At 56.2% G+C, this 18,085-nt stretch overlaps 1 protein-coding gene across 14 annotated transcripts in view; it reads left to right on the top strand.

Annotated features, from left to right (window-relative positions):
- The first annotated feature begins 377 nt into the window (after positions 1 to 377).
- Positions 378 to 18,085, top strand: part of Col27a1 (collagen type XXVII alpha 1 chain) — a 118,490-nt gene continuing 100,782 nt past the window's right edge. For 3 of the 14 annotated variants that reach the window (XR_010051282.1, XM_063260251.1, XM_063260259.1), the window contains exons 1-3: positions 1,760 to 2,310; positions 8,365 to 8,435; positions 11,639 to 13,404. Coding sequence is in view for 8 of the 14 variants with exons in the window: in XM_063260251.1 (XP_063116321.1) it covers positions 2,246 to 2,310; positions 8,365 to 8,435; positions 11,639 to 13,404 (1,902 nt within the window). In the remaining 6 variants the exon portion in view is untranslated. Of the gene's footprint in view, positions 659 to 1,759; positions 2,311 to 8,364; positions 8,436 to 11,638; positions 13,405 to 18,085 lie in introns of those variants that run through there. The other 11 variants (XR_010051283.1, XR_010051284.1, XM_063260272.1 and 8 more) reach the window with 6 other exon arrangements.

Raw genomic sequence — 18,085 nt, 5'->3', positions numbered from 1 at the left:
AAGTTACAGTTTTGGGGTGCTCCCCCACTGCTCCGAACGCCTTCTACGCTGAGGTTGGGAACTCTGGTCCGAGGTGGAGATGCAGGGCTGAGGGTAGTGGCGGCGGTGACTGTGTGCGCCATCCAGCCGCCTGCGGGTCTCAGCACCACGCCAAGCCTCCCTCCTGGCAGCCACGGGTTCTCTGCCCCCTGCAGGAAGCAGCGCAAAGCCATGAGCCTCCCTCCCCCTCTCTGGCTTGGGACTTTTCCGAAAGTTTGCTGAAACCAGACACCTTGCTCCACAGAGCCCGCGTGCAGCCACGGTTTAAAAGGCTGCCTTCAGCGCCCCCTCCCCGCCCCCAGCGGAGACTTCAAAAGGCCCGGCGGGCGCCGCGTCCCCCGCACCTATGAGCCGCCCCCAGCATCCGGAGCTCACGGCGGAGCCCAAGAACTCAGAGCGGCCGAAGTTCGAGCGTAGGCGAACCGGGTTGGCAGCGCAGTCCCGCGCGCTCATGCCCCTCCCGGTGCCGCTGCGCTTCGCGCGCCCGGGCCCCATTTAGCGAAGGGGACCACATACCCCCGCCCCCGCGCCCGAGCCTGGGCTGCGGGGATCCATGAATACAAATGCCGTTAGGCGCCCCTGGAAGGACTGACCGGCCAGCCTCGCATTTAGGGACCCAGTAAGTTTCCGGGGACTCCTGGAGCTCTGAGTACTACAGTGTGCGTAAAGATGTGCGCGTAAGCAGCGGTGGGTATAAGCCTGGGGTAAAAAAGACACGGGAAGCGGCGGGGTGGGGGGGGGGGAGAGAACGAGAGAACGTGTATGTGCGGTGGACACTCGTGGAGAGCTGTGTGTGAGGGTATGTGGTGCGCCTGGAGTATATGGTGGGAGTGTGTGAGCATGTAAGCATATGTGCAAAGTGTGTTTCGAGAGATCTGGCCAGGATAGTGTGTTTTTGTGCATGTGTAAGCGCTGGCGTGCATGCATTTATCTGAGTGTGCGCAGAATCCTCTCTTCGAGCCAGAAGCACGTCGCTGTACCTACATGTGAGTGTGTCTGAATATGGAGGAAGCGTGGGTGTGGGCGATTGTGTGTGTGCACAAGTGAATGAGTGTGAATCTGTTTGCCGTGCATGAGGCGCTTAGGTGGAGATGAAGGGAGTTAGTCTTGGGGCTGCGAGGGTTGTGTGTGTGTGTGTGTGTGTGTGTGTGTGTGTGTGTATGAGGTGTGTACGTGCCCAGTGTTTGCAGCGGGTCAAATGTGTGGTTCTGCGCTCCAGAGTGCAAACCCGGGATCTTTGGTGGGCTCTGGCGTGGGTGGAGAGCTAAATCCTATTTCCGACCTAAGGGAGAAGGGAGAGGAGGGGCGACCAGCACTTCACACACCAACCCACTTCGTTCTCTAGGGAGTTTCGGAGCTCACTCTTTTCAGTGGGGCTTGCTTAGCCTTTCAGACACTGTTTGTCGAGGGAGTCTAGAGACCAAGTTCCTGTGCCAGTTCTGTCCTTGGCATTGTGGGATTTTTTTAGGAGTAGAATCTGTTTCCTTGCACTCTCTACCCCCGAGCCCCAGTCACAAATCCCGTCTCAAGAGTGGTAAGCGCCTCATCTCAGAACTGTGATCAATTACTGCGCACCCTTGGGCAATCCCTTGTCTCGGGGAATTCGTTTCACCATCCTCAGCAGGAGCAGAGGGCGGGTGTCCGGCAGGACTGTCGCCGGCCCGCTGAAGCTGTTTCCCCGGCTGTGGCCGGCAGGGGGCAGCAAGGGGCAGCAGAGGGCGGCCCGGCGCGGGGAGGAGGGAAGGTGGAGAGCTGCCGCGCGGGCCGAGACTTTAAATCGCCTTCATTTCCCCCAAATCCTTCCTTTTCCTCTCCTCCCCCAGGCCGGCGGGGAGGCAGCTTCCACCGCCCTCCGCGCGCCCTAGCCCGGCCTCGCTCTGCCTTCAGGGACTGCCAGCGGCCCGCCTCCAAAGTTTGATCATCTCTTTTTTTCTTGCTTTTTCCTTTTCGTTGGAAGCAGAAAGAGAGCGAGGCAGGGGCGAGCGCGGCTCCCGGACTCCTGGGATCATGGGCCTGGCGCGGGCGCCCGAGGGTTCCCGGCTGCGTTGCCCGCCCGCTGGGGCGCCTCTGGGCGCGTGGCTGCGCGGGGGGCGCGGGGGCCTCGCGCTCTGAGCCGGCCTGGCGCGGCGGGGCGGGGGGCTGGCGGCCCCATGGGGCGCGCCCACACTTGCCCCCCGGGCTCGGGAGCATGAAGTAGGGGCCTGCCATGGGAGCGGGATCGGCGCGGGGGGCCCGAGGCACAGCGGCGGCGGAGGCGGCGGCACGCGGGGGGTGAGTAAGAGCTCCGGGACGCTCCCTCCCCAGCTAACAGCGGCTCCCATCTGCAGAGGGCTGGGGCTCCAGAGTAGCGTCCGCTTCCTGTCCCTTCCGGTGCCCCCACGAGGCGGGATGCCAAGGGTTAACCCGGGCTGCGCCCCCAGTGGGGCCAAGGTTGGCGAGCGCTGCCCGCCTTGCTGCACCGCGCAGCGCCGCGCGGGGCTGACCTGCCGGGACCCCTTGGAAGGGTCGGTGCCCAGCCAGCCCCGGGCTCGAGTAGGGGCAGGTTCCCCTCGCCCCAGCCGAGTGTCCGCATGGAGAGGAGCTTTGGGATGCCTGGGGGAAGGGGGGTTTCCGAGTGTGGAGCTGTCTCGCAGTGTTTCGGTGTCTGCATGTCCCTATTCAGTATTCTCCGGTTCCATCTGTTCTTTTGAGTCTGTGCGCAAATTTCTAGGTCTCCAAGACCGAAGTTTTGCTCCTGGCTCAGTGTCTGTGTGGCTCAGCAAGTCCCACATTTTTGGAAATCTCTGCCCGTGTGCTCTGCCTGGGTCTGAGTGTGTTGGTGTTTCCCAGCTTTTCCCGGGAAGTGAGAGGAGCCAGAAAGCAGTATGTCAGAGCAGACAGGCCCTGGAGAGTCCAGAGTCCGGCCTCTGGTCTTTCAAATAGGCGGGGGTGGGGGGGGGGCGTGGGGGGGTAACGGAGAGGGCCGGGGAATCTCCCTCTCTCAGCGTGGATCTGGCGCCCAGGCTGGGAATCCCGGCCGGTGCACAATTTGGGAGACAAGAGAGTGCGGGAGAACCGGCCACTGCGCGTGGGTGTGCGTGGGACAGAGCCAGGAGGGGAGCACCACCACCCCCGCCCCCGAGCTTGGCAGACTGAGGCTCCTGCAGAACTTTCTGTCTTTGCCATCTTTCCAATCTGTGGGGACTCCAGGGCTCTCCTCAGAGGCTGGTCAGGGCCGCAGCTCCACCTCCCTCACTGCGCCCTACCCCCTCTGAGCTGGAATGGGGGGATGATGCCCCCCTTCCCCATGTCTTGGAAAAAGCTCGCTGGTTGAGGTCTCCCCCACCCCACCACCACTCCCTTCGCACACCAGCGAGCACAGTGCTGACTCACTTTCTCCAAAAGACCCTGTGCCAGGGCAGATGCCAGCGGTTGGGCTGAGGAAGGGAGCCAAGCAGGCACCCCGATGTGGGGCTCTAGCTTTGGGCAAGTGGGCAGTCACGCTGCCTGGAGGTGCAGTCTGTCTTCTCCTGCCTCCTTGACCTTGTATTGCCCAGATGCTGTGCCTCTGGCTCTGGCTTGCCTTGCAGCTTTGCCCTGAGACCTTTTCTCTAGGCCCTCTGGCCCCTGCTGGCCTTTCCTGCCTTCCCTGTGCCCAGAAAGTTTCCCTCTTTTGTGCTCTCTCACCCCATGTGGGTGGATTGGAAGGGGCCTCTCCTGGAAATGTCACTGGCTGCTTCCTGAGCAAACTCCCCTGTTGTTTTGTTGGCAGATTCTCTCTGATCCCTGTGTCCCTCTGATTCCAGGGACCCTCTTGACACCTCATGGCCTGCCCTGGCACACAGAAGTGCCCATCAGTTGGTAGTAGAGGATGGCAGGCTTGTGGGCTCCCATCAGGGTGAAGGAGGCTTCAGGCAGAGAGAACGAGACCTTTGCAGCCAGGCCAACACAAGCATGCGATGAGGAGGAACTTGGGCAGGCATCTCGCCTCTCTGGTTCTTTTTGTCATCCACAAAATGGGCATGTCTGTGCCCGGCTAACAGGGTTTCCTGAGGGCTCACTCTCAGAGCATTCTTGCAAAGGGCTTTGACCAGTACCTGCCATGTAGAAAGTGTTCAATAAACAGCAGCTGTTATTTGTATTACTTATGGGTGTCTGAGTCAATGGACTGCATCCTGCCCAGACAGATGACCTGTCTCTGTCCCTGTCCCTGTCCAGTGGAGGAGGTATAAGGTGTAAAGAAAGATCTGGGTATGGTCACTGGCCCAGATGGGGTCTGGCTGGCCACAGAGGTAGGCGGGATAGGTCCACCTCTTTGTGACTCCCACCCGGCCCCATCTCAGCTCACCCACTGGGAGAGAAGCCAAGTATGTGCCAGCGCTGGCTTCCTAATGGATTTGGACTCTGTGCTCTCTGACTGTTCAGATTGTTTCAGGTCCTTGCATTGTGTGTATGTGTGCACACACGTGTGAGCTTATGCATGCACACACGTATGTTTCCAGGTGGTAAGGGTAGGAGAGAAACCATCCAAACAGCAAATGTCACATTGGATGTGCTGGCAAGGGGCCTTTTGCAGGGAACAAGAATGCCTGGCTCCCCATCTTGGAGGGGTGTGTCTCCAAAGTTCCCTCGCTTGTGATTTCCATTTCAGCCGCCTTCTACCCTCCCTGGCCCTGTGCGCTGGTCTTTCCGACCTGGTCTTCCCTTCCTTCCTTCTGGAGCCCTGGGTTCATGCAGCCAAAGCCCAAGAGGCAGTGGTGAAACAGACATTAGCAGAACAAAGCCTGAGCCAGCGCAGGCACTAAACATTACTAGCAGTAGCCTAAACAGGATTGGAACGAGAGGAAAGAAGAGGCAGGGCTCCCTCCAGGAGCCAACTTTCCAGGCCTGGAGCTGACTTAGATGGTTCCCTGGCTCCCGGGCCGACATCTCTATTCCTGCTGGGGAAAGCTGGGACTTGTGCTGAGCAAGTAGGAAGAGCCCACAAGTCTCCCATTCTTTGTACAGGCCACTTTCTCTGGGTGGACCTCAGTGGTCTATTTCTCCAAAGAAATGGTGGGAAAATAATCCGGGCCCTGGCTCTGTTCTTGGGCAGTTTGAGGGTCAGACGCACCCAGAATCCTGCTCTACGAAGGTCAGTTGTGTTTGTGGAGGTGAATGAGTAGGGGTGGCGCATCTGTTGGTAACAGGGAGTTGGGGCTGAAATTGTCAGGCTAGAAGCTGTGGTGTCTGGAAGCTACCCTGAAGACAAGATTAGATTCCACCTCTGCATCTTCCTGCCCTGACCTTTGGGAACTTGAAATACTTTTCTCTGATTGCTGCTTTGACCACGAAAGCATTCATGGTTCATTTGCCCTGTCTTTCTTACCTGGGAAGCATCCTGAACAGGGTAGGTGTGGACTCCAGGGCTGAGGGCTGTGCTGGGAACTGATGGCTCTGGAGGAATGGGGGAGGGTGGCGGCAGTGCCTTCTGAGGAGGTGATCTCAGGAAAAATGAGTCCCTAGTCCTCTAGATTTGGGGACTGCTGATGGACAGGAAGGATAGCTGATTTCTTCCTTGCAGGACTTCTCAGAGCTTTTGAGAAGTTTGGAGTTATCAAGTGATAACTAGAATGATTTATTTATAAGACTGGAGAACTTTATATATCAGAAAATAGTTGCATTCCATTTTTCCAAGAAAGGAGTAAAAAAATATTCCATTGCCATCCATAAACTATTAAACAAAAATCCCCCAAACTACATGAATTAATGTCTTTTTGGTACTTAGGACCGTCAGGAAAAAGAGAGGATAGTGTGCCAGTCCTGTTATGTTTCTGCACAAATAAGGAACTGAAGCAAGCTGACGGGAATAAGCAAGGTCAAAAGTGGGGGTGAGGGTCTGCTATTCCTGGTCAGTCTCCTGGGCATCGCCATGTAGGGAACGGGGCTGAAGGACGATGCCCAGGGCCACCTTGAGGGAGACCCTGCCCCCTGGGCCTCAGTTTTCTGTTTGTCAAGTTGCTAAACAAAGCTGCCCGTTATTTCTGCGCAGCCCACGGGAGCAGCCTCAGCTTCCCACAGGCAGGTCATGCAGAGGGGTCAGCTCCGCCTTCACGCCAGGCATCCCTGGGGCTGATGGCTGTCTGACCTTTAGTGGTTTGGAGAGAGTTGAAGGCCTGGCTCAGGTTGGAGAGATGAGGGGCTGAGAGGTTATTTTTGGGGGGGGGGGCAGAGGTATTGTACCTGGGAAGAAGGCTTTGGGGGCAATTTTAGAGTGTCCTGTAGCATCAGATAATATTCACCTTGCAAAAATCTGTTGGGTACCAGGTGTGGTGGTGTGTCTATGATCCTAGTACTTGGAACGCTGATGCAGGAGGATTGCTGTGAATTCAAGAACAACCTGGACAACAAAGTGAGTTCAAGGCCAGCTTGAACTGCATAGTGAGACCCTGTTTCAGAAAGACCCTCCCCCAATCTATTTGGTGTGTATTGTGTATCTTCCATATACAATACTGAGATTATACTGAGATTATAAGAGTAAACAGGAATATATCTTTGTCTTTGGAGGGCTTTGTCTAGAAAGGGAAATAGTGATCACAGCAGTGATACACAGTGGAGCAGAGCTGGGCAGGATGGCCACATAGGAACTGACTGGGCAGAGTCCTGTCCAGATGATGGAGTAGTATGTGCAAAGGCCCAGTTCCTAGAGAAGGCTTTTGAGGGGCCATCAGTAGCACCTGAGGACCTTTTCAGTTATTACTTTATCCTCCTAGGAACAGAACTTACAGGGCCATGTGCTTTAGACAGTGTAAGAGGACTTCGCATAATAAGAGGCCCCAAGAAAGAGCAGCACTAAGGTGATTGGTTCAGCATCTCAGCAGTGTCATTAAACACCTATTCTTTTTCCATTCTGCTATCCTCGTGTATTTGTTACCCCATATGTACAGAATAGCTGCAGCAGCTCCAAGCAGTATGTTCTCACTTAACAATTCAGAGGCAAGGGAAAAACTTCCTCTCTGTTACTATGGAACACTTCCCCCTCACTGACAGGCATCACTCACATCACTGTGGTCACATTTGGGTCACCAGTGTATCCCTAAACCAGTCACTGGCATGGCAAATGCGATTCCTAGAATTGGCTTAGACTTCATCTGGTGTCCTCTGAGCCCATGCATACAGGAGCATACAGGAGGGAAGGCTGGCTGTGGCAGGTGAACGCCAGGGTCTTCCCCAGCACCCAAGACACCAGGCTATTGATTCTAACTGCTGTTACTTTTGGAAGAAGGGGAAGGTAACAGCTTAAGCTTTTTCAAGGCACTCAGGGAGCCTGGCAAGAACCCCGAGGCTCCAGACATCAAACCTGGGTTTCCTGGATTACATGAGTCCCCAGCAGTGAGCCAGCCCAGCGCTGGGGACAGCCTCGCTGTCTGCACCACCCACCTGGCACAGTTCTCCCTGCCTGTGTCCCAGCCATCTCTGGACACGTGCCGCCCTCCCCTCTGCCCGCCTGGGGATCAGATGCCCTGGGTGGATTCGGGTGTCGCCGGTGGCTACTGCCACAGGAAGGTGAAATCAGATCCTTGCCTCTGACCATCTTGGCAGGAGCCACTGAGCAGAGCCTTAACCCTTCCTAGCCCCAGAGTGACTGTCTAGGGAGCACTTCTGTGGGTGGCGGCTGGCCAAGCCCTTAACTTGCATGAGCTGATTTCGTCTTGGGCCTGTAGAGGATGGACTGGCTCAGGGAGGTTGAGTAACTCACTCTGGTCACATAACTGGAAGCTCAGGGCCGGGTTTCAACCTGGGGCTTCCCTGCTCCCAAGGGTCTCCCTTCTTTTTTTTCCTTCCATTTCCATCAGCATTAAGCAGGTGGGTAGTTGCTGTGGCACAGTGCAGGCTTTGGGTAGGGGGTCTTCTTTGACTGTTGGACTCCTGTAGCTCATTGGCTGGATCCTTGGGAAGGGACCCAGGACCACAAGGTCATACTGCAGGTGGGTAAGGCTGAGGCCTGCCAGGGTAGGACTCACCAGATTTTGAACTGGACCCTGGACCATAACAGCAGTACAGGACTTTCTGGCTGCAGCTTCCTGTCCTGTGACCTTGGCTTAGCCATCTGTGAAGCATGGTGTCATCCTGTTACCATGCATACAGGTCCCAGTCCAGAGCTGTGCCTGGAGGCCTGGGGGCATCTTGAGAGCGGGGCGGCTCAGAGGGGCTCCTGGAGGCTGCACCTTGCCTCCCACCTACTGCTTCCCTGTGGGCGAGAGTGGGGCGAGCCTGGGCTGGGCCGTCACTACAGCTCCCACAGCCGGATCTGGGCTCAAGGGATGGAAGCTGATGCCATGTGTGCTTGTGTCTGCCTGTCTCTAGGGGGTTTCTCTTCGCCTGGATCTTAGTCTCATTCGCCTGTCACCTGGCCTCCACCCAAGGAGCTCCTAAAGGTAACTCTCTCTTCTCTTTGTCCAGGGGGGACAAAGGAGGGCGGAAGGAGCCCAAGACCTCACTGGAGCAGCAGACATCCGGGGTCGCTGCAGCTCAGTCTGTTTGCCCATGAGGGGAATGGAGCTGGTCACTGGCATATTCCCTTTGGGCATAGAGCTTTGTGCGGGGTAGGAAGGGCTGAGGCAGAAATGGACAAAGGCTGTCCTTACGTTCCTATTGGGACACAGCACAGTAAGGTTACAAGATCAGTTGTTTCTGTTTGTTCGAGGGGCACTCTCAGTGGGTACCTTAAGAACTGTACAGAGGAGACTCTGACCTTGGCCAGGCCTGGAAACCCCCCACCCCGTTCCTTCCCATGATAGCCTGATTTTCCCGCCTGTCCTCAAGGAGCCACCCTGGGGGCCAGGGCAGCTGTGAGCTGGTTGTACAGCTGCCCATAGAAATCGAAGCCTCTCCCACATCTGCTTGTCAAGCGGCCACAATGACTCCTAAAATAGCCGTCTTTCTCCTCCCCTCCACGCCTGCCATGTTCTGGGGCAGGCAGCACTCCGGGAGTCCCCGTGGCCTGACCTGGCCACCGGGCAGGGATTGGGCCCCTGGGAGGGGAGGGCTGTGCCCGGAAGAGACTTCTGCTGCCCAACAACATTTTGGGCAAATGTCATATTTTCCGAGTTTGCTGTTTCCCTCACAAAGTAGGTGAACAGCTGTCCAGAGTCCTGAGTCAGGCAGAGGGGGCAGGGGAGGGCCCATCTGTGCAAAGCCAGGTTTATGTAATAAAGGGATCTTGCTGGGGCCAGCTGGCTGGGCCCTTCCGTCCTGGCTCTGGGCTGCATTCATTCCCTGTCCCCCATCTCTTCCCTGCAGCGGGATTCTGGAAGTGTCTCCACTCTGCCTTCCAGTGAATCTGGGCGGCTCCAGAGCAGTATCGCAGTGTCTAAAAACAGATCTAGGAGTTAGGGCCCCTGGGTTCCAGGCCCAGCTGTGCCTTTTATAAGCTGCATGGTCTTGATCACATTATTGTATCTAACTGATGTGTAGGGTGTGATAATAGAGTTCCTGCCTCATAGATTGCTGAGAGGGTTGAGGAGAAAAAGGCATGCAAAGCAGTGTTTATTTTTATTCTTGTTACTAATCACTTTATTGACTTACACAGTTTGGACAACTCTAGTCCATTCCTCTCCCTGCAGGCCCTGGGGGTCAGTGGCTCACACCAGCTCCAGGTGTTGGAGTTTGGAGCTTGGCCCCCTTCGTTGCAGATGGTCTTTGGGGGTCCCTGGAAACTGGCTGGCCTTTAGCTTTGAGAGGTGCTACAAAGGATGATGGGGGATCCCATTCCTGGCCAGCTGTGGTGTCCATGGACCTGAGGGCCCTCAGGGCTGGCAAGGTGGGATGAAGGGAAATGGAGCAGCCTCCACCTCTTCTCCAACCAAGGGGCTTCTCCCATTTTCTCTTGTTTATAGTGCATAGCATTTCAGGATAATAAGAGGGTTTCAGTGATTAAAACATGTTAAATCTATTATTACTAAGGGAATCCATAATCAGTGATTTATTTTAACTTAGAACCTAGGAGTAGGCAGAGGTAGCAGAAAGAATGGGGAGGAGAAGCCGGAAGTGGCATGAAAAGCCCATGGGCCCTAGGGAAGAGCCGGGTCTTACCCGCAAGCCAGCCAGCAGTGATTGACACCAAAGCTGGGCGCTACAGTGTCCTTCTAAACTGCTAACACCTCTCCGGGACTGGCCCCGCTCCCTTGCCTTGCAGGCAGGGAAACTGAGGTCCAAGAGCCTGGAGGAGAGTCGGGTGCAGACTTACCTGATGCAGATCTTGCATGAGGACAGTGAGGAGGACAATCATTTCTTCCTTCCAGCCCTAGGATGTAGGCACTCTTCATCGCCCCATTTTATTGTGTGGGTGGAAGACACTCAGGCTCAGGGTCCGGGCTCACAGGTCAGGCTCTCAACCATAGATCCTGATATGGAACCATTAGGCCATGTTGGCAACATACAGGGCTTCAGTTTCCCCTGAATGGATGGTAGCCTGGCCATCCATTCATCTATCCTTTGTCTATTTGCCCATCCATGTACTTTACCCATCCATCCCTCCCTCCTTCCCTCCATCCATCCATTGATCTCACAGTTGTCACCTGAAGGCAGCAAGTGCCAACTGCTGTGTTCAGACTCCAGCATGGCCCTTGCACCTAGCGACTAGGCAGCGAGCACTGAGCACAGGGGTTCTGAGGCCCTGACCCACACTGACGTTCCGGTAGCAGCCTCTGCCTCCCTGCAGAGCTTGAGTCTGGGAGCCAGAACAGCTTCCGCAGACCCTGGCAGCTCCACCAGCTGAAGGAGATCAAGTGACCCGGGAGAGGCAAGGTCAGGAGGCCTTTCCATAAACACTCTGGAAACCCTTCTTTTGCTCTTGAAAGCCCCGCCAACGTAATTAGCGGGCGGATATGACCTGGCTAGACCATGGTCAGACGCCCACATGCTTTGCCAAAGGACAGGGATTACTTCCTGTATTCTTCCCAAAGCCACATGGCAGGGGAAGAGTCAGGAGAAGTGTCACCTCCCTCCCGGTAGCAGATTGCAACTCGTTAGCCTGCTCCAAGCCAAGACCTCAGGTGGGAAGGGAACTGGGCAGGTTTCTGGGGAGGTGCTGAGACCAGTGAGCCCCAAGCTCTGGTGACACCCATTCCCATCTCGCTGGGAATAGTCCCCTATTTAGGTGACTATGCCCTGGAAGAAGAGAAAAGGAGTAAATCAGGTCACCATTGGGCAGCCTCGGATGCTCCGGCACTAGTATTTGGGGGTTTTCATTGCTTTAGGTGTCAGTAGTTACTACTTGAAAAGGCGCTTTTTTTTGTGTGCCAGAGGCTTTTAAAGAGGGAATTCACTCATTTCCTCACCATGCATCCCTCTGAGGTTGGTCCTGTTGTCATCCCGGTTAATGGATGGGAAACTGAAACTCTGAGTCACAGGGTTAGGAAGTGGCAGAGCTGGGATATGACCCCAGGAAATTCTTAGCCATGATATGCAAGACTGAGTAGCCAGACAAGAGGCTGCAGTGCATGCTGGATGGCACCGATGTGACACTGTCAGCAGTCCTTGAGGCAGTGTTAGGATCACCTGAGTGAACCAGTAACCAGGAGCACCAGTCATGCACCTGGGGGCCCTGACTGTCCTCTCCTCTTCCCCTCCCTCCTAGATGTGGACGTCCTCCAGCAGCTGGGCCTCAGCTGGACGAAGGCAGGGGGTGGCCAGAGCCCTGCACCCCCAGGAATCATTCCTTTTCCGCTGGGCTTCATTTTCACGCAGCGGGCCCGGCTGCAGGCCCCCACGGCCACTGTCATTCCCACCGCCCTCGGCACAGAGCTGGCGCTGGTACTGAGCCTCTGCTCCCACCGAGTCAACCATGCCTTCCTCTTCGCTGTCCGAAGCCGAAAGCACAGGCTGCAGCTGGGCCTGCAGTTCCTTCCCGGCAGGACAGTTGTCCACCTGGGGCCCCGACACTCTGTGGCCTTCGACCTTGATGTGCACGATGGGCGCTGGCACCACCTGGCGCTCGAGCTCCGCAGCCGCACCGTCACCCTAGTGACAGCCTGTGGGCAGCGCCGCGTACCTGTCTCGCTGCCTTTCCACAGGGACTCCACATTTGACCCCCAGGGCTCCTTCCTTTTTGGGAAGATGAGCCTGCACGCTGTCCAGTTTGAAGGTGCCCTCTGTCAGTTCAGTGTCCTCCCTGTGACGCAGGTTGTTTCTAATTACTGTGCCCACCTGAGGAAGCAGTGTGGACAGACTGACATGTATCGGCTCCAGCTGGGACCCCTCTTTCCCCTAGATGCTGGCAGGCCTTTTGCCCTCCAGAGTGACCTGGACCTGCCAGGTCTGGAGAACTTGACCACTGCCACACCGGCCCTGGGGACACGGTCAGCAGGCAGGGGACCTGTGGTGACCATGCCCACTAAGCCCCTGAGGACAAACCCTCCAGACCCTCACCAGCATGCAGCAGGGAGAGGCCCAGCCTCAACTACACCGCCACCTACCAAACTGTCAGCCAGTAAATCACGTTCTTCCTTGTACCCAGCCTTTCCTGCCAGCCCTACCACGGCTCACCCTGTAGCTGCCCAATCCCTGCAGAAGGTCACAGCCACCAAGGTTCCTAAGAATCTCCCCACCAAGCCTCTGGCCCCTTCTCCTTCCATCACCCCTGTGAGAAGCTCCCATCTGACCCAGAAAACAGCTCCCCATTCATTCACAAAGTCGGCCCCACCCACCCAGAAGCCTTTGCCACCCACTCCTCACCCAGCTCCTGCCAAGGCCTCCGATCCCACAGCAAAGCCTGTCCAGCGGAACCCTGTGACACCCCGACTTCTGCCACTCAGTGCCCGGCCTCCCATGGCTGGCTCCTCAAAGTCCTTGCCCACAGTAGCCCAGGTTGAGTCCAGGCTCACCAGCCAGGCCACCAAGCTGGCCTTGACCCACACCACCACCTACAAACCTCCCCGACCTGCAGTTTCGCCCTTGTCTTCTGCCAGTTCCGCTTCCCGTTCTGGCTCCACCAGAGCTGCTCGGCCATCAGCCCCAGTGGTGGCTTCAGCCTTGGGCTCTGGGGCTCCCAGAACAGCACCTCCTACTCTGGCTCCTGGTTCTGTCCCTACTGGAAACAAGAAACCCACTGGATCAGAAACTTTAAAGAAGCAGCCCCAGAAAAGCAGCACCTGGAAGCCCGAATCCATCAAACCTGGGAAGGCCATTGGGGATGCTCCCTTGAATGACCAGATAACCAGGTCCAGCCCTGGACAGTCCCCAGATGGTCAGCACACCACCCCAGCCATGGTGTTAGCTCCAGCACGAGTCTTGTCCTCCAAACCCCGGCCCACGAGCGGCAGCTACTCCTTCCACCTGATGGAACCCACACCTTTTGCCCTGCTGATGGGGCCTCCAGGGCCCAAGGGCGACTGTGGCCTGCCGGTAAGACTGGGTGGAGTTTGCATGCTGTTTGGGTGGTGATAGGTGACAGTGGGTGGCAGTGAGGCAGTTTGGGCCAGTGGCCGCTCCTGGTAAGGGCAGGGGAAAGGAGTGGCCTGGATCAGGGAGCTGGTCACGGGACTCTTTTGGTCTGCCACCCCTTCCTTGGATACCCTGCTCCACCCTCATGATCTGCTGGGACGGGCTCGGGTCTGGTGTAGTCCCGTCCAAGAAGGAGCACCTTTGTGCTTCAGTTGGCCCAGGCCCAAGGTTATGATATGCCAGCCCAGCTGCGAAGGTTGAGTGGCTTCAGGAAAGCCATTAGCTGACTTGGCTCAGGTTATGCTCAGGGAACAGCCCAGGAGCCTCCAAAGCCCAGCCCCTTACTCCTTACACTGAGTAGGACCTGCTGGCCCAGCAGCTTGTCTGGGAGCTGGGGACAAATATCACATACAAGTAGCCCTGGGTGTGTTTTGTTTGGCACATATAACATTCTTCTTTTGAAAATCTCCTAAGTTACTAACAGTCGAAAAATGTGAGCGTTCTTAGAAAAGTCTCAGCAACCAGCTTCTCTTGGAAGGTGGGAGAAGTGGTGGCCCTCGGATGGTCACTTATGACAGGACAAGCACTCCTATTACCATGAGCCTTACGTCGGCAGCTTCAATCTTAGCAGCCTGGCCTGCCACGCGTTTGTTACCTGCCTGGCTGGCACCTATGTGCATTTGATTTGTGGCCTCTGGTAGAGGAGTTGGGGATCAGGAAGGTCAGCGTGGGCTGGCGCAACAGGGAAGGGAAAGAGGAAGAACATTCCATGTGCAGGAGATGGTCTCAGGGTCTCCCGGGCAACGACCTTCCCACAGCTGGAGGTCAATTCCTTTGGGCGGGGAAGGCTGGGATGGAGTTTGTGCATGCCCGCGCCTCTGCTGTTCTTCCTTGGAGATGACCACGCTGCGGTGGCTGCCCCCTCCTTCCTGGGCCCGGGTGTCCTACTGGGCTCTGGGTTTGAGGTTAGGGCTCCTCGAAATGTGGACACAGTGGCAGATGCTGGGAATTCCCGGGCCTTCCAAACACACTTAATGAGTTTTAATAATCATTAGGAATAATATTTATTCAGCCTGTCTCCAAGGGGACCAAGGGGCCGTGTTTATTATAACCATATTGTAGATCTTATGGAAATGGTATGCATTGCTCTGCAGTTATGTCAGTGTTCTGCGTGGGTCCTGCATTATGGAATTGGCAGTGTGGAGAACCGCAGAGCGGTGGGGGTAACTGTTTTGCTGAGAGGTCCGGGAACCTTTCCCCTTTTCCCATCTCTGGCCCCAGCAACTCCACTTCCTTAGCTGTGTGCACCGGGTATGCTGACTCTGAGGTCAGAAGGGGGTTGCAGCTGAGTGGAGGGGCCAGCTCTCCCTTCCAACCCATCTGAGGTGTAGGGGGCAGGGAAGGCACATCCCTGAAGAGGATGCAGGGGCAGCTTTTAGGGTGCAGAAGCTGCCTTTGGACATGTCATCTGCTTGAACCGTGTCCTCCCTGAAGTGGGGAGCTGTGTGTGAGGCTGACTCCTCTCCTTTAGCCTCCCCATCATCTAAGAAGGCTAGAGTCCCCCTGGTCAGCAGATAGATGTTTAGGGGTCATTCAGTTTGACTCTTCTTCTTGGGCAGGGAAAGAGATAAGCGACTGTGCCCAGAGAAGGCCAGGACTTGCCTGAGACTGCAGCACACAGGAGACAGGGTTGAAATTCATACTCGGGCACCTTCTTCTCTCCCTGCCGCGTGTCCACTCAGGGTGCTGTGGCACAGCGAGGTGGGGGCTTCAGAGGTGAGCCACACCGTATCCTGGGCCTCAGAGGAAGTTTCCTGTCCAGAAAGACTTCTGCTTCCCCACCCATCAGGTTTAGGAGCCGCTTTAGTCGAGCATGGTGGTACAGCCTGTAATCCCAGCATTTGGGAGTCCTTTGACTGGAGGACTGCTGCAAATTCAAGTGAGTTTAAGGTTGGCTTGAGCTTCATTTTGAAACCCTGTCTCAAAAAAAACCAAAAGAAGAAAATAAAAAACCAAAGTAATTTCGATTGTGTTTTGGGAAGTGACCGGAGGGCCATCTCCCCTGTGTAACATAAAAACAGTATCTGCGGAGGCTGCCTTGCCCATGGTACTCAGGGGAGGGGGCTTGAAGCTGCCTGGCAGAGGCTGGCACCAAATCGGGGCTGGAGCTGCAGGAGAGGAGCTCTGGGAAAGCTGAACTGAGCTGGCGAGCGGGGCAGGGAGGGCACTGCACAGAAGCTGCGTGGAAGCTGCGCACCAGAGGAGGTCTGGACCTCCGTCACCGACATTGTCACTGACACCATTACCGTCACCATCACCATCACGGCAGCATCTACATGCCATAGTGCTTCTTTCAGGAGCCACCTCAGGAGACTGGGCTGGAGGTTTGGCCCACAGCCGCATGGACTGCAAAGCGTGAGAGCTTCGGATTTGGAATCGTTCCCTCATGCAGTCATTCATTCATTTTCTCCCCCAAGGCTGGAGTTTGAACCCAGGCTGTTTCCACTGAGCTACACTGCCATCCTTTTTTTTCCTTCTCTTTTATTTTGAGAGAAATTGCGAAATTCTTCAGGCAAGGTCTTCCTGCCTTAGCTTCCAGAAGTGAGTGCTGGGATTACAGATGTGTGCTACCATGCCTAGCTTGTGTTCATTCTTCACAATAATGTCGATGGTGTGCCTTTCAGGGGCCTGGTCCCCTGTGCAAGTCACTTAACCTCTCTGAAGCTCAGTTTCTGCCGCTGTGAGGTAGGGTATGATCTACCTTTCTCAAGTTGTGTGCTTTCAGTGAGGTGAGCCTGTATCACACCTGGCACTGGGCCTGGGTCCTTGTGACTTTCTGTGGCTGTGACTAGGTGGGCTTGGGAGAGCAGGGAGAACTGGGAGACAGAAGAACGAGAGCATTGTCCAGCTTCAGGCCAGCTAGGGATGAGGGGCTCGGGGTGGGACTGTCCCCACTTCCTGCTGTTGCACTGAGGGCTGCTCTGTGAGCTTCCAGACTGTCTTCATTTTCGTGCTGCCTGGGAGCCCTAGCTCACAGCCTGGCCCAAGGTGGGCCTTTTGGTATCTCCAGGGCCCTCCTGGTTTGGTTGGTTAGAAACTGGGGCTGGATCCTGAAACCAACATTACACAGACCGTGGAGAACAAGGCCCCTGTGGAGCCCGGCTTTGTGCCAAGCAGTTTGCATGCTGGGACCATGGCTCCAGGCAGGGTCATGGCCACCAGAACCATGGACAGGGGTGCAGTGGCATCAGAGGACCCAGCAGGGGCCGGGGGAAGCACAGGAGTCTGGAAACAAATGGTTCTTACACCCGCCCTGGAAGGCTCCAGGGTCAAAAATGGTGTTACCAGAGCCCAGCAAGGGCTAAAACCTTGAGTTGGGATCTCCAGCAGCAAATGGGGTCCTGCGAAGCACAGCAGGGAAGGTAGAGGAGAAAATTCTGTGCTTGGAAGCACAGCAGGGAAGGTAGAGGAGAAAATTCTGTGCTTCCTTATCTGCCACCTTTTCTTGCTGAGATCTCTGTTCCCCTCCCCCACCAAAGCCAACCCCGAGGACAAGAAATTTCCGGGGGTAGTGGTGTGCTCAGGTCACCAGTTCCCAGGGCCCAGAATGGATCTAAGACAAAGAGAGAATAAGCAGTGTGCACACATGTGTATCATCTCAGATGGGTGTGATAGTCCCATTTCACAGCTGGACAAACTGAGGCCCAGAGACACAGGAACATACAGTAACTTGCTTAGGGCCAGTTAGAGCTGGATTCCTATGGAGGAGCTCTGTCCAGCAGTTTCTTTACTAGGACAGAGACTGAAATGCTCAGCACCCTATCGGGTGTGCTTGGAATTATGCTGAGCTCAGATAGGGACGGGAGGGCCTTTTGTAATGCCTCCCCAACCCCTTCAGGTTACAGGAACTGAGCAGAGGCCCAGAGGTCATTGCTTAGGGTCACATGGCCATAAGTAGCGTGTCCCAGCCACGCCTCCAGCCTCTAAGGTGCCAGGCCTGTAAAACATCTCCTGAGTACTGACTGCCAGGGAGATGCCAGCCAGAGCTGCCTTCCTCTTGCAAGGCCTGGCAGGTGGGCTGCTACATTGGGTGCAAGGATGGACTTGTTCTGTGGGATACGATCCCCCTGGTCTGGCCAAGAGAGGCCAGGACCTCGGGGGAAGCTTGGAGTGGCAGCTAGGTCATTTCCATGGCTGTGTTTGCATGTGCCCCAAGCCCCAGCCTCCGTGGCCTCCCCCAGAATGGGCCTGCTCCCTGGCTCCCGCCCCTCAGCTCTGGGCCCTCTCAGAGGCCCCGTTGTTTGCAGCATGGAGTGGAAAATCCCACCCTGGCCCCGTGAATCATCCCGGAGTCACCCGCTCCGACTTCAGGCCCTGGAAAGAAACGGCAGCATTTTTCCACTGCAGAACAGACAGGGTCTCCGACCAGAGGAGGGGGCATGGGGTACCCACCCTTGCCACCACCAACAAAGGGATCAGTGAGTGGAGTCAGGTCAGGCCTGAGGCTGAGCTGAGCAGCTGGTGGGGCCAGGCCCACAGCGGGGACCTGGGCTGCCCTGTCAAGGAGTCAGCTGACATGAGCAGGCCAGACCATGGGTCTTGGCTGGCACTTGAGTCTGCTCTGCAGATGTGGTGGATGAGC

This window comes from Cavia porcellus, unplaced genomic scaffold, assembly GCF_034190915.1.
Source record: "Cavia porcellus strain 051 isolate PalLab524CR breed Dunkin Hartley unplaced genomic scaffold, mCavPor4.1 scaffold_1, whole genome shotgun sequence".
NCBI classification, from domain to species: Eukaryota; Metazoa; Chordata; class Mammalia; order Rodentia; family Caviidae; genus Cavia; species Cavia porcellus.
Note: the sequence above shows the minus strand (reverse complement) of the source record. Positions and strands in the feature narration are given on the sequence as shown.